At 37.8% G+C, this 14,828-nt stretch overlaps 1 protein-coding gene across 1 annotated transcript in view; it reads left to right on the top strand.

Moving 5' to 3' along the window:
• The window catches only part of LOC128735089 (uncharacterized), a 94,483-nt gene that overhangs the window by 44,373 nt on the left and 35,282 nt on the right, over window positions 1–14,828 (top strand). The window contains exon 2 of the mRNA XM_053829574.1: window positions 5,462–6,449. Within this exon, the coding sequence (XP_053685549.1) occupies window positions 5,508–6,449 (942 nt within the window). The 5' untranslated portion in view covers window positions 5,462–5,507. The remainder of the gene's footprint in view (window positions 1–5,461; window positions 6,450–14,828) is intronic.

The following is a 14,828-nucleotide window of genomic DNA, read 5'->3' as shown; positions in this document are numbered from 1 at the left end:
GCATTAATCATTAAATTCAGCTAACGTTTCATATTCTAAACTGTGTCGTATGTTTAATACTTTCTGTTTCATGTCATATATCCTCGGAAATGAGAAGCACAAGCTAATAAACGTCGAAACTGTACCCGAGGTCCATTATAGGTAAAGGGTCCACTATATGTTAACTTACCCTATGTCTACCTACCATCATAGGTATAATTAATAGGTAAAAAGCAGTTAAACGCACCTACCGACATTTTATAGATATAAAATCAGTTCGAGCATCCGCAGATGCAGAAAGTGACAAACTTACAAAGTGACTGAAGTTTTTGTAGAATACGAAACGCAAACTAGCGCGATATAATGAATTCTATTTGCGGGAAACCTAATCAAACACTTGATCGAGCATCCAAAAGGAACAGACTTCATACCGTTATCCAGAAGATCGTTGAGGGACCTTTCTGGACTGGAGAGAAACAATTTGAAACTGAACCGTCAACCACACAAAAGAAGGTAGACGCCAACACCGACGGGCCGCAACGGTCGGAAGCCGATTCTTCCGGCACACCGGAGATTCACGATAACTCCTCGACCTGTGGCTCAATGTTGGTAAACGAACCAACCTGTAAGATCACTGTCAATCGCATCCCAGATATGCAGAAAGTGGACGGCAGCACCCGCGAGACACAACGGACGGAACCCGATTCCAGTGGCAGTGGAACAGCTAAAGCCCGCGAGGACACCACGACCCCCCGCAGCTCAATATTGGCAAACGAACCAGCCTTTAAGATCGTTAGGAAAAAGATCGATCGCCTTCCGGAGCGAATGTCACCCCTGACGAAGTTGAACATCACGGAGTTGTTCGTGCCGGTAGTGTATAAGAGCAACATGGCACGCACCTTCAACAACGCAAAGAAACGCACACCCAGAGAGCAGCTGCTTCGCGATCGGAACAATGTGTCGGCACGGGAAAGCCGAGCAAAGATGAAAGTGCTGGATTCCTTGATGCAAGCGCAAATAGAACGTGTCAAGAAACGAAACAGCATGCTGAAAACGCGCTTAGCGTTTACTTTAAGTTACATAGAAGCGCTACTGGAACAGCAAAACTATCCTAAAGATATTTTAGAAGTACTCTGTGAAAAATACTTGAAACCGAACGAAGGACGGATGGGAATATTTAGCAATTAATAAACTTCTGCCGCTGAGGTGTCCAATCTCAACCAATACTACGTTTATCTGATTTATGGTGTCTGTCAGACTACCTCAGCCGCAGAAGGTTAAGACTACGAGTTACACAAAATATTTACATCACAAACATTTTGCAACAAAGATACACCGGAAAATAAATTCTTGTATTTACAATTAGATCCTTTTCAAAAAGTGTGTTCTTTTTTCAATAACACGAACTCTACGTGTGTAATATTTCAATAACACGAAAATCCTACGATTACGCCTGTACTCATTAAATCTGTGCAATTTTTTTCGGTATAAATTACTTCATGCGGTCGATTCTGATTCCACGAAAAAATGGTGCACTTAGTGATGTCCGTTAATCGTTCGATTAATTCAACTAATCGAATAACTATAAAAATATTCGAATAATTTTTAATCGAATACTGCCAGCACGAGTCGTTGAATTAATCGAATAGCTCAAACGAAATAATATGAATGCGAATAATCCCCGAATAATGGTCGCTAATCGTTCATAATCGTTCGATTAATCGAATTAATGAATAAAATATTCGAATATTTCTAATCGAATACCACTAGTACGAATAGTTGAATTAATCGATTAGTGCAGACAACGCTCGCCGATTAATCGGTATTCGAATAATTGAAAATTTCGGACATCACTAGGTGCACTATCAGGGGCCTGGTTTTGGTTACAAGGCTCATATACATAGATAGCCCAAATAGCCCATAGACCAAATTTGACGCGTTAAGAAATTTTCAGTTTTAAATATTAATTACAAAATGACGGTTTGGCCAATAAAGTCATGGTTTTGCACAGTAATAGTCAGACTAGCAAAGAATATGTAAAAAATAACCAAACAGCAAATATGCATTAAATTCTTTATATTTTGTGAAGTTTTTGTGACACTCTCGGGATTCGCAACGTGCCTTATTTGACGCGAAATGTTCCTTATTTGACGCACTTGAAAAATTAGTTTAATTTAACAAAAACGACGATGTATTCTGTATTTTAGATAACTGCGCATTACTTTAAATAGTTACACAAGGTTTTCGTTATTTGTGTGGATATATTTCACCCCAGTTTTTGCGAAAACGTCGGGAGAATTGGGACAGCCGATATGTTTATATTGCAACCATATAATAATTTGCCATAATATGTGTTTAACAATGAAAATTCTGAAAATGACTTTTCTAAAACAGCTGTACATTGTTTTGAACGACAGCTAGGAAAGTGTCACAGGAAAAACTAAATTAGCCGCTTACCGTAAACTGCAGTAACTGTAGGATTGGATCGGCCAGACAAGCGAAAAAAGTATACTAATTTAACCTATACCAATATTTTTGATTGCCCTACCCGTTTGGGGTGCCCCAATTATGATTTTACTCATAAGCAAAACAAGTCATTTAAAGTTTATAGGACCTTCTCTCCATGTATGTATGTATGTATGGGGACTACCACCTATCGGTCGGCAACCAACATCGCTTGCACGTACCAAGGGTGTTTAAGAATCTCCTTCCAGAAACTAGATCGCATGAGTCAATCATTAGTTTATAGGACCTCCTTTTCAGCTTCTTCTGGCAAACTGTGGTCTCTGTAACACCTAATGAGACGGTTAACCGTTGAACCAATACCTTTCTTGGTGACACGAGATTTTTAGTGTCGGAATAGATGAATACTTTTTATATCTTACTCTGTAAATAATAGGGAACGCTAAGAGCCTAATTTGACGCAAAACATTTTTGTCCAGAAATCAGCTAAAAAGCTTTTAGAGTTCGAATAACGTGTACAATATATTAATAATACTTAAATTTTAACAGGTTTCGAAGATATTATAACAAAAAAGCACTTTTACGCGTAAAAAAATATTAAACATAGTTGAGTGTTTCTTTAGCGTTTGTGCTAAGATAGGAAAAAAATGGCGCATTTGACAACCACCCTTTCGTTTATTTTTTACTTAAAATTATAAACGACCAATCAAAAGCTTTTTATGGCACGGATGCGTTTCATAAGTATAAACAAAGTGTCAAAGGTACTGAAAAGTGCGTCAACTTTGGACCTGCGTCAAATTTGGTGCGTCCACGGTACATATTTTAGCAATATTTTGGATAATAATTAGCTGTATAAATGTCTCATACATAGCTTTTTCAAATGTTGCTTGGCTGAGGTGATACAGTTAAATAAGTAAAATCCCTACCTTGAGGTTTGGAATGATGCTAGTCATTCGTCATAGTTATAACGCACTTTATCTTCGTATACTTGAAAAGTACTGCTACGTGACAGTGAAAAGTAAAAACATGACGATTTTGTTAAAGAGTGATTCGCAGTAGCTAGCTCGTGATATCTATGTGTCGTATGTGCTTGGGAAAATAAGAAATCGTATGGAAAATGTATGGAGAATTTACAGATTTTTACTCATTATCAATTTTTAGTATTTATCAATCGAAATAATTTCGTTTTTCACCTGAAACAACTCGTAAGAGGAGCTTCTGATCGATTGAGGCAAAAATCTTGTTAATCCGTTAAGAAACAAACCAAACGTCATAAGCGTTTAAAACCTGGCCACTTTTTCACATTTTAGAGCTTGGTTATACACCTTTATCTTCCCGTAAGAGATAGTTCGACGTGTAAAGGCTGGAATAATGCGACTCCACTGATTCTCAAGAGCAAGGGGCGCATGGTTTTTGTCCAATTTCCAGTATGGAGCGTTCAAAGATATTTTCACGGCAAACTGCATGTTTTTAGACTTTTGATAAACGCACGAAGAATCTTTTCTTTAACGTCTTCCGGTTCAATTGATACAAAAATCAGGATTTTGTCAACCAGTGTTCTTTTCCAAATTAAGTAAAGTTCACTTTAGGAAAAAAAATGCGTTAGAAAATCGCAAGTTATTCGAGTATGTCTTGTGGTGAAATAAGTCTCTTAGGGTCTTCAAGACGATTTCCTGAAAAAGCTTTACATTCGACACTTAAAGCTGCACCTATAAAGAGAACCACATCTGATTGGATTTGTTTTGTTTCGTTCCGCTATCATTTTGGCTCAATCAAACTTTGGGAAAACCGGTGCTAATTTATTTCCCGTATAACAATATTTTCTAACAAGCTGCCAAAGAGCGTATAAATTCTTTCTTTTTCGCACTGCGAACGGAAACCGAGCGCACACAGACAGTGGAGCCTCGCGGGAATAAATAAAAGCAAGATAAAATTACGTCAATATGAAAATTAAATTTTAAATATTCAGCAATAAGTGTATGCAACTTTGAAAAAATTCAGTTTGTCGTCCTTGTTTTTCGTTCGCCGCCAAAGGCTTTGCCCGAAACGGTCGACACTGCCACGAAACGTTTGCCTCCCGATGATGTGCATTCGGACCGCTCTCGAGAAGGCAAAAAACTGCGACCGTTGTAGGTTATAATTTATTTAGCTCCATCTGTACATATAGTTTTCCCCCACAGCCAGCCACCCTTCACCGCCCCGGCTAGCACCGAAGAAACGTGCACACATTTCATGAAACAAATTAGTCAAACGAAAATCCTTTTTTCTCACACTAACTATTCGGCGCTTCTCCCCCTTCCCACCCACGGTTGCCTCCTTCCTCGACGTAATTTCCATTCCATTGCCGCTGATCTCAGGCCGTGTAGCGTCACGGTGTAAAAAGAAAATGGTCCAACCGAACAGGAGTCGTAACCGAACGCGCGAAAAGAGAGAACAATTTCTTTCACTCCAAATGGAAAATTTACAATTTTCTGAACCCATTTGCCGCACTGGACTGGCATATATCGAACACGGACACGACGCTGTCCAGCCGATTCCTGATAGCACCACCAGCCCTGGACTACGTTATCGTCGTCGTCCTCGTCGTTGTTGGCGGCGGCGTGGCGGACTTGGCCGAACACAAAAGTGAAGGAAATTGCACACATCGAGTCATCATCGTACACAAAGAGCGAGAGTTCGATTGGAAATTGAATAAACATCTCTAAACGCGGAGCGATGCCATGCGGATGGCAAAAGAAAACGGAACCGAGTTTTTGAATATTCTATCGACAACAAGCAGTAATAATATTAAACTGCAATTTTTCATTGAAATCGAATTACTGCGACTCTTGCGGAACGTTGCCCGTATGTCTTTGGGCAATCGGGAATGATTGGTAATCGGAATTTTCCATTTCGAATATTTTGTGTTCGTTCATACATGAGCATAGTTTTGGTGAATTCTAGGATTAACGAATTTCAGATTTTTTTTAAACAAACATTCTGTGAAACCGCAACTTATTTTGTTTTGTTATCGTTTCAGATTATTCGGTTTCGTTTTCAAAATCGATGGTGGTGGCTGTTTGACAATGACGATGTTCTTCAACGGTGTTGAACCCATTCAGGCCACTTCGACCGGGGTGACGATGAATGCAAACATTACGTCGATGATGCCTGGTTTGATCCAGGAGCAGCAGTTCTGCTTGCGCTGGAACAACTACCACTCCAACCTGTCGGCCGTGTTCGATCAGCTCTACCAGAATCAGTGCTTTGTAGATGTTACACTGGTAGGCGACGGTCGTTCAATTAAGGCTCACAAAATGGTTCTGGCTGCCAGCAGTCCCTACTTCCAAACCATTTTCTCCGAGACCCCATGCAAACATCCGGTCGTTATTATCAAGGATGTCAAATGGGAAGAACTGAGAGCGTTGGTTGAATTCATGTACCGCGGTGAAATAAACGTTGGTCAAGAGCAAATTCGACCGCTACTTAAACTAGCCGAGATGTTTCAAATCCGTGGTTTGGCTGAAGTAAAGCACGAAGATGTTCAAATGCCCGTTCAGGAGCCGACCGTCGAACAGTTCACAGTGTACGCTGCTTTGAATTCGGAGAACTATCAGCTTCAAGCGACGGTTTCAGCGGAAGATGTCAGCTGTGCGCCGCCCGACGACAAGCAAAAGACAAAGGAACGGGAAATAGCACGGAAGCAAACCCTCGAAACGGTGGACGTTCCCGTAGAGTGGCCCATCGAGGAAGATTTAAAGAGTACGATCTCCGATTCAAAACCAAAATCAGCACGCAAACGAAAGCAGTCCGCCGTATCGAGCGATGCCGGCTCGATACCCAATTTCGAGATGTACACCGATCACTTTCACATTAATAATGGCCCGGTAGCGATTCCTCAACTGGCAGGACCAGCCGCTGTAGCAGCGCCGGGTCATCTAAATCCGCCGGTAAACACCTGCAAACCACCGGAGGAACCGGACGCAAGCACGAAGATGAGTTTTTTGGATTCCACACAGGAAGAAGATGTGAGTATGAAGTATGGATTTCTTCTTTTTTCTATATTCTAGCAATACGAATTCTAATCCAAAAAAAAAATTGCCACACAGCTAGCCAACAGTACTAGCAACAACAGCAGTACTAGCCAACAAACGCACACGCCGTCGAATAGCAAGTACCTAAATTTGAGCAGTCGTAAACCACCTGATAGTTAGCTAGTGAGCATGATAACACTAGGCGAGTTTACGATCAGCTCGCCTACTCGCTTGCTAGCAACCGGTTAACTCGTCCAGTGCCATCGAAGCTCAAGGCAGTAGTCCAGCAATTGTCCTGTGCTTTAATAACCGGCTGCGAAGTCTGTCGATAAAAAGGGTCAAGATGTTTTTAAGGTAGTTTATACCCATGGCTTTGCTTTGCTCCTTGAAGTCATTACAATATGGCGTGGAAGCTGAGCTGCATGCAGGAACAAAACTGCGTCGTTTTTCAAGGTTAGAATCCCTAGAACTGTCTTGTACCGATACAAGCAAAAGATTTTGCAAAGTAGAAAAAACTCCCAATAATGTGCAAAAAAAAACCTTGGATGATCCCTGCTGTGTTCGATGAGCTAAGTCGCCATACCAGCTTTTACACTATTCTTCAAATATAATCTCTTTCAGTTCACTATATTTAAAGAATTTTTAAAATATTTAGCAAAAAAAACCAATTTATTACAAAACTTGTTGACAATTTAGTAAAGTTTTCGATCGAAAACTTGCTAAAAATTTAATTTACTGAGAATTATTCTTTTAATATACCATATCGCATTCAGTACAAATATCACTGATAGCAGCCAAGCTAAGCAGTAACCAAAGGTTGACTTAAAGGTCTTGACTTTTTCCGATTGGTTTGGTCGAGTTTGATGGTTAGTATTATCAGCTTGTTCATCAACATCACTCGCCGAAACTGAATCTTCTTTTACGAAAGTTGATGCATCTTCAGTATCGCTATCTCCAATGCATTCGTACGGGGCATCCGATTCATTCCGATTCTCCCATCTGCTGCATGGATCATTTCTACAAAGCAAAATTCGCAATACAAATTGTGAATGACAATAACAAGCTAGTTACCTGTCAGATTTCATATGAGATCTGAGATATCTCCTTTTGATAGAAAATAACGGTGTAATCGAAGACATAGCTGAAGCTTAGTTCAATCACTAAACACTTAATGTTTACCCTGATTACGGCCTACAAGATATGCACACTTGAATCAATGAGGTTTAATTAATATATATATATATATATATATGAGGTTATGATATGAGGTTAATATACATCGATGTGAAGTAGTAGAGGTGTGGAACAACGTACCGTTTGTTTGTGTTAGCAGCGCAAGTAATGTAAACAGCAAGGGTGACGTCAATCTCGCCTTATTCTTCTACGGGCATAAAAAAGCAATAAAAAAAGTAATAGTGTACATAGAATATCACATTACACATGAACAAGGGGTTTTCAACAGCAATGATTACTACGCACCTTCGAAAAAAGTTACTTTTGATTACTTTACTGATTACCTCTGATTACCAGTAATCATTCTCTAGTGATTACTAAAAATTAATTATGATTACCGTCATCCGGAGCGAGATTGTGCCAAAAAAGCATATGTTTTTGTTCTTTATCTCAGTATACACGTAATTTAGGAACTAAGTTGATTTCAAACCTATCAATATATACTAAATTGTTCAATTAACAACTACCGTAGAGATGGTTTAGTTACAATGAAACCTAATTTTACTGGAAGTGCATGAACTTTGGCACAATCTCACCCCATCTAGGGGGTGACATTGTGCCAAAAACATAAAGTTGAGCTAAAAACCTAAACAGTGAACATTAGCATGTTTATAAACAATACACATAAATATTAGTATAAAGTAGTGCATATGGGGTCGTCCATGAACTAAGTGGATTATTAGGGGCAGGGTGTCGGTCAAAAACAACGCATCATACAAAAAGTATGAACGCAAATAACCCGGGGAGGTCTGAAAAACTAAAAATGAATCCGTACTCAATGGACAGCATTTATATAACCAGTAGCGTTTCTAGGGTTAACAAGGGGAAGATATATGAAGGGGTGTATCCTAAGGGGGCATACCTATTTGATCATTTAACAAAAGTAACCACTACTTCGTTCGAGAACCCGCGGCCGCAGAACATGTGGCCTATGCCACCCCCCTCCCCCATCCTTGAAACTGGCAGTTTATACACGGTATAATATATTCGTCTTATATTAGAGTGTTTATTCAAAGCATCTGAAATTTCCAGAGAAAAAGTAAAAATTAGTTTAAATTATTTAGCAGACCTATGATGTTGTTTGCTCCAAAATGGATAATGCAATCTAATCTGTCAAAATATTGTGCTCAATAGTAAATAATGTGAGTGTACTGGTGTATACTGACGTATTTTTGTTGTGTATGTGAAATCCACAAATTGGATCGATCATTATGGCTTGGCACAATCTCACCCCCGTGAAGCTCGAAAAGTACAAAGTTTGGAAAAATATTATTTTCGTAATCAAAACTTATCCAACGCATAATAACTTTTCAATACATTGTAAATGATTAGTTTATATACCTTCAAAATAGCAAGTTGATGGGATTTCTTGTTTGGGTTGGTTTATGCGGGACATTGTTTACAAGCGTTATTTCCGAGTATTTTTGATCGCGAAATTTGAAATCCTGTTTAGGCTAAATAGTGTGCTAATATTATCTGTGTTCCACTCTAAGTTATGAATAAATATGTTATGTTCATCACCATTTTGAATTTAGGTCACCAGTTTTTATAGATACAGCCTGAATTCGTTAATTGGGCCACGACTGCACTCCAGCTGATTCGCTAATTGGGTTGACTGACAGTTGTTAGAAATTTCTAAACTCGAAAATTCCATACAATTTTGACATTCAAGTTGTCACATAGCCCAATTAGCGAACGCCCAATTAACGAACCGCCCAATTAACGAACCACCAATTAACGAAACTTTGCTGTATAATAAATTTTCACAAATTAACATTTTTGGTTTTTGGCACAATCTTACCCCCGTGGCACAATCTCACCCCGGATGGCGGTACTTAAGATTATCATTAAAATTACTATACTGATTGCCATTGATTACCTAATTAATTCGTAAGTGATTACAAAAGTAATTTCTGATTACTACGCACTTATACGCCTTACTGCAAGCACCTTGATCTTGCCTTGATGTATACCAAGTGAAACCCGTATTAATTCACCTAGCGGTATGACTTGGCCTTTCTATTGCCACAATAATTAGTTTTCAATTTCTCTGAAACATCTATAATTAAGCTGAGACTATATTTTTAAACATCCGTTCCTTATTATTCAAAATTCTTTTATAATAGTAAAATTCATAAGAACGTACTGCGTGCAATAGTCATAGTTTTTTTCTAGAGTGCGTAAATATTTGTAAGAGTCATTTAATTTACGTAATCAACACCTCATTTGGTTTTATAACACTTATGTGATTTATAGAAATATTAACGTAAATTAAAGTGTCGACTCGAATGAATATATGGGTCATTTCACGGAGAATTTACAGTCACTTTTTTTCTCGATGAAATATTTTTTTACGTTCTTTGTTTCAAAAAATCGATACATATTTTTTATTTCGATTTTACTGTTGGAATTCGCAAGATATGATTTTTTAAAACAGGTATTGTAATACGAAAAATTCATTTTTTTAAATGCTGATTGTAAACTTAATTTGTAATATTGGTATACCATACCAAAAAATTGGTATACCATACCTCTTCTCGATTGTTTTTCAATAGTTAAATAGCGCATTTTTATAAACAAATGCAAGTTTTTCAAAGTTGGAACATTTTATTCTCGTTTTTTTTATTTTATAATATTTGTTGGTCTTTCTCGAAAAAGCATGCAAAATTTGAAAATGGAGAAATGAATGCCGCCCAGACTAGATTCAGTTTACATTCATAATATTATTTTTAAAGCTAATTCTACTAAAATTAAAATCAAATAAATGACACACTTCATTAAAAAGTCTACAACAGAAGTTCAGTGAATTATTTTGTCCGTATGTAGTACGATGCGTGGGTGTCCATAGCAGTGAGCGTTTCGTAATCGATGTTGAGGTGCGTGAATGTTGACTTGCTCCAATAATAAACTACTGGCAATTGTTTCCATCAGAACATCGCGAATAAATAGCATCTGCAACAGTTTTCGTCGTTCAGCTAAAGTACTTAGATTGATAAGCTGACATCGATTTACGTATTCAGGTAGGTGTAATGAATCCAGCCATGGCAGAATTTTCGGCCATGATTTTTTTATGTTATGTTAGACTTCTCTCTCTCTCTCTCTCTCTCTCTATCTATCTCTGCATTTCGCGAATTGTATAAAGATCTCGGCAAAAAGTATATGGTACAACATTTTAACCGTTATGTGTGCGACAAAAAAAACACCTTTAGCAGGGCGACAAGGGTACCCGGGTACCCAAAATTGATATTGTTATAACATCAATAATTTTAAACCGATTTTGATGAAATAGGTGTCATTTGATTCGTTAATTTATCTAGTTCTGAATTCTTTGGCTATTTGGCCATTAAAAAACATACGGGGCCCGAAAATCCGGAATTTCGACAGACTGTCCGCTGTGAGGAAGAGAACTGATTGTATTGTAGGAAAATCAGTCATGCGGATATAAAAACTCTAAAAATTCATACAATGAACTATTTCATATAATGAGATGAATCAGGTTGGTCATTCCGGAGTAGGTTCCGGTGGGGTCATGGGTGGCCAGTCTAGGATTGGAGGTAAAACCTAGCAATATGGGTATCAAAGTTCTTGGAATTAGTTCGGTAGGTGATATTTTTTACATTTCATTGTATTTTGATTGGTTATTTCGAAAATGGTTTCTACGGGGAAACAGATGATACCGCGGGATTCAAGATAATGCTTAGTATTATCAGAACAGTTTAAAACGTAGAACCATCCGTTATACATTTGGAACCAGTTCCGAAAGTATTAATCAGTACTAAACTGGCCATATCAATTCAAAACATCTAAAAGATCCGCCAAACCAATTCTAATATTGGATTAGGCACCCAACTGGTCATCTGTAACCCTACAGGAACCCAATTCTGGAATGGCCAATGCGATCTAAAGTCACCAATTTATATAATAAGATGAAAAAAGGGTCCACAATGTCAAGTTCAAAGCTAATAGCTTTGCTGAAAGCTGATATTCTTTCAAAACAAGCGGCTTCCCTCGTTTTACCGGACGTTGCTCCGGAATTACTGATTCCCGGGAACTACATGTCATTTGATGGCCAAATGCTTTATCTAATCAAAACTAGATAAATGTACAAATCAAATGCCACTGGCATTTGGCATCGTCCAAATCGGTTCAAGATAGCCAAAGTTATGAACGTAGCAAATCATGGGTACCCGGGTACCCTTGTCGCCCTCCTACGTAATAAAAAAAATCAAGGGCCTCCCATTGCTAATCCCCTTTATGGATATGCACCAAAAAAAACCTCAATTACTTAAGATCAACGAGTTTTACGATGTCGCAAAATTTCAAAAACGTATGTTTTAAATTGAATGAGTTATAACTATTTTAAAACTGAAAAGGTACCCGGGTACCCTGTTGCACACATAACGGTTAAAAACGAAAATGTTGCGGCTTCGACTTTTTACCATATCCCAAGATCCCCAACATCTGAGGTTCTGGGAGCACTGTGTAGTGAAAGGGCTAGTCTTATATAGTGTATGTTTGCGAGATATTTTAAATGTGTTTCAACGCGAGTGAAAGTAATTACTAGTGCGATAAATGAAGAATAGTGATAGATTTTGCCGTACATAATGGAGAAATGGCAAATATATCTCTTCTAAAATTGGAATAAAGTTTTCAGTTTTCTACCGGTCTAAAGAAACAGACCGCCATATTGATGATGGAAGCAAGCAACGAGGGATAAGTATAAATATTTCATTCGGGGTTCCAATAATTAATTGGTACATTCACAAGCTACACGCTTAACAAAAAACACTGATTTCGGTAAAATTTTACCGAAATCTAAACAGTTGAACGTTTGGTAAAAATTTTGATGGTGTCAATCGACGTTTACAGATCATTACTCTACTTTGTAATGGAATGTTTGTTGCAATAAAAAAAATTACCGAACTTTCAGCATCTCGGTAAAATTTTACCGAACTGTTAAGTGTGTAATATGTGCCAACTTCATCACGCTCAAGCACATGTTTTATATATCCTATTTATCATTAAACTAATCTTTTGATTTTTTATCTGGAATTGCTTTTGCAATGCATCAGCGCAGTTAATGAAATTGATTTATTACATGTTCTTTAATTTTATTACATCTGCAGCCCCCGCGCGATTTCGCAAGTCAAAGTGTAGTGTTCTATCAAGGGGTTTTCAGTAAGGCGTATAAACCTTTGCACGGTGGCTAACCTCAACTCTGGTTTGAAGTTTTTGTGTGGTTTGTTTTGATTCCCTTTGTAACCTAAATTTATTGCTAGTGGGTTTATTATACTAGTAATTTTCCGAAGCAGAAAAATGATAGCAGTTCTGCACAACATATATTTTTGTCATTTTTGCAGTTTTTTGCTTCTGGGTCTTGCGAATAAGTAAGGGTTGTTGATATTCTGAAAAAATATCGATATCAGCAATGTCGATATTTTGATCCTCCGCGATATTGTCATCGATATTTAGGCCGGATATCGATAGTTATATCGATATTGCAAAAACCCCGAATCTTCAAAACTGCGTAATCGCACGAAATAGTGTGGTTTTACTTTTATGATCTTGATGCATTCTACACATGTTTTCGTTGTAATTCAAGGAATAAGTGTGCCAAAGGCATCAAAATCCGTTAACGTGAAATCGCACGTTTACCTAGTAACATTTAACTTTGCATGCAGCACCTAATCTGTAATAAATTACATTAAACTTGGCATGCACCACATTGATCCCCTCGAACAGACTGACGGGTAGGTAAAAAAACGGGTGAAAAATATCAGCAAACTGTGATATTCACACAAAAAATTTCGCTTTGCTAAAAAAATTAAAACGTTACTGCGTTACTTATGGTTTCTACACAAAATTTAATTGTTGTTTGTGACAAGACAACGGGATAAAAAGTTTGCATTTGTTTGTATGAAATTCAACAAAGTCGGCTGGCCTATTGGCGTTAACAGTGCTAAAAGATTTAAAAACCTTCTCAAACTTGCCGTGAGGAACAGGTATGATGAACTTATTGATGGTAAAATCTAAAATATTTATCGTTCAAAAAATGGAAAAACACTGAAATGAAATTGAACGACCCGAGCTGTCACATAAATGCAAATAATAAGATGCGGTTGATGTTGGCTATACCAGCGATGTTGATTTTATAATTTTCTGGTGTTGAAAAAGCGGACAGAAAATATTTTTGTCTTTTCTCACGCAATGACATTTCCTTACTAGATTTAGGGGACGTGTGTATTAGCATCAAATATACTATTTCTCTATTCCGATGAATATTAACCAAATGATATGAAACAGATCCTTCGAAGTACAGAATAAGGTTGACAGTCTTTTCACTGGCAAGTACAACTGTGTACAGTTATTCGAAGTCCGTATAAAAAATAAAAATATTGTAAACTTCCCACCCTTTCGAACGCGATAAATTGTAACCGTCGCGGACGAAACCGTCGCGAGTGCAAATTTCATTTATTTTGTCAAGTTTATTTGCTAATTTATTTGCTAGCCAAACAAGATGTATTCGTTTAACTCACTCACAGTTGCTTTTGCCTGCGACGATTTTAGGCTGCCAAAAAGTTGTGCATCGCGTTTTATTACAAACGGTAAGGACAATATCGTGGCCGATATTGGCCGCAAATATCAAAATATTGATAATATCGGTCAGCTCAATATCGGCCTGATATATCAATATTTTAAGGGCAGAATATCGATAATATCAAATATCGATATAATATCAACAACCCTAATAAGTAATCAAAACAAACCCCACAACACTGTCAAACCTGGGACGAAAAAAACGCACTGACATCTAAGTGCAATGTTTTATAAGTGCGTACCAAGTTTCCAGTATGGCGTATAAGTGCGTAGTAATCAGAGATTACTTTTGTAATCGTTTACGAATTAATTAGGTAATCAATGATAATCAGTATAATAATCAATGCTAATCTTAAGTATCGACGTCATTCGGTTAATCTTCGGTTATAATCTCAGATTATGGCTTGGTTCGACTGATGCACCTTCCAGCATTGGACAAAAGGTAGGAGTCAAAACGACTACTTGTTAAGCATGGCTACCAATACCCCCCCCCCCCCCCTCTCCTCATCTTTCCGCTCTTCGCCCTCCTTCACCAAAAATCTT

Source organism: Sabethes cyaneus, chromosome 2 (genome assembly GCF_943734655.1).
Source record: "Sabethes cyaneus chromosome 2, idSabCyanKW18_F2, whole genome shotgun sequence".
In the NCBI taxonomy this organism is placed as follows: domain Eukaryota; kingdom Metazoa; phylum Arthropoda; class Insecta; order Diptera; family Culicidae; genus Sabethes; species Sabethes cyaneus.
Note: the sequence above shows the minus strand (reverse complement) of the source record. Positions and strands in the feature narration are given on the sequence as shown.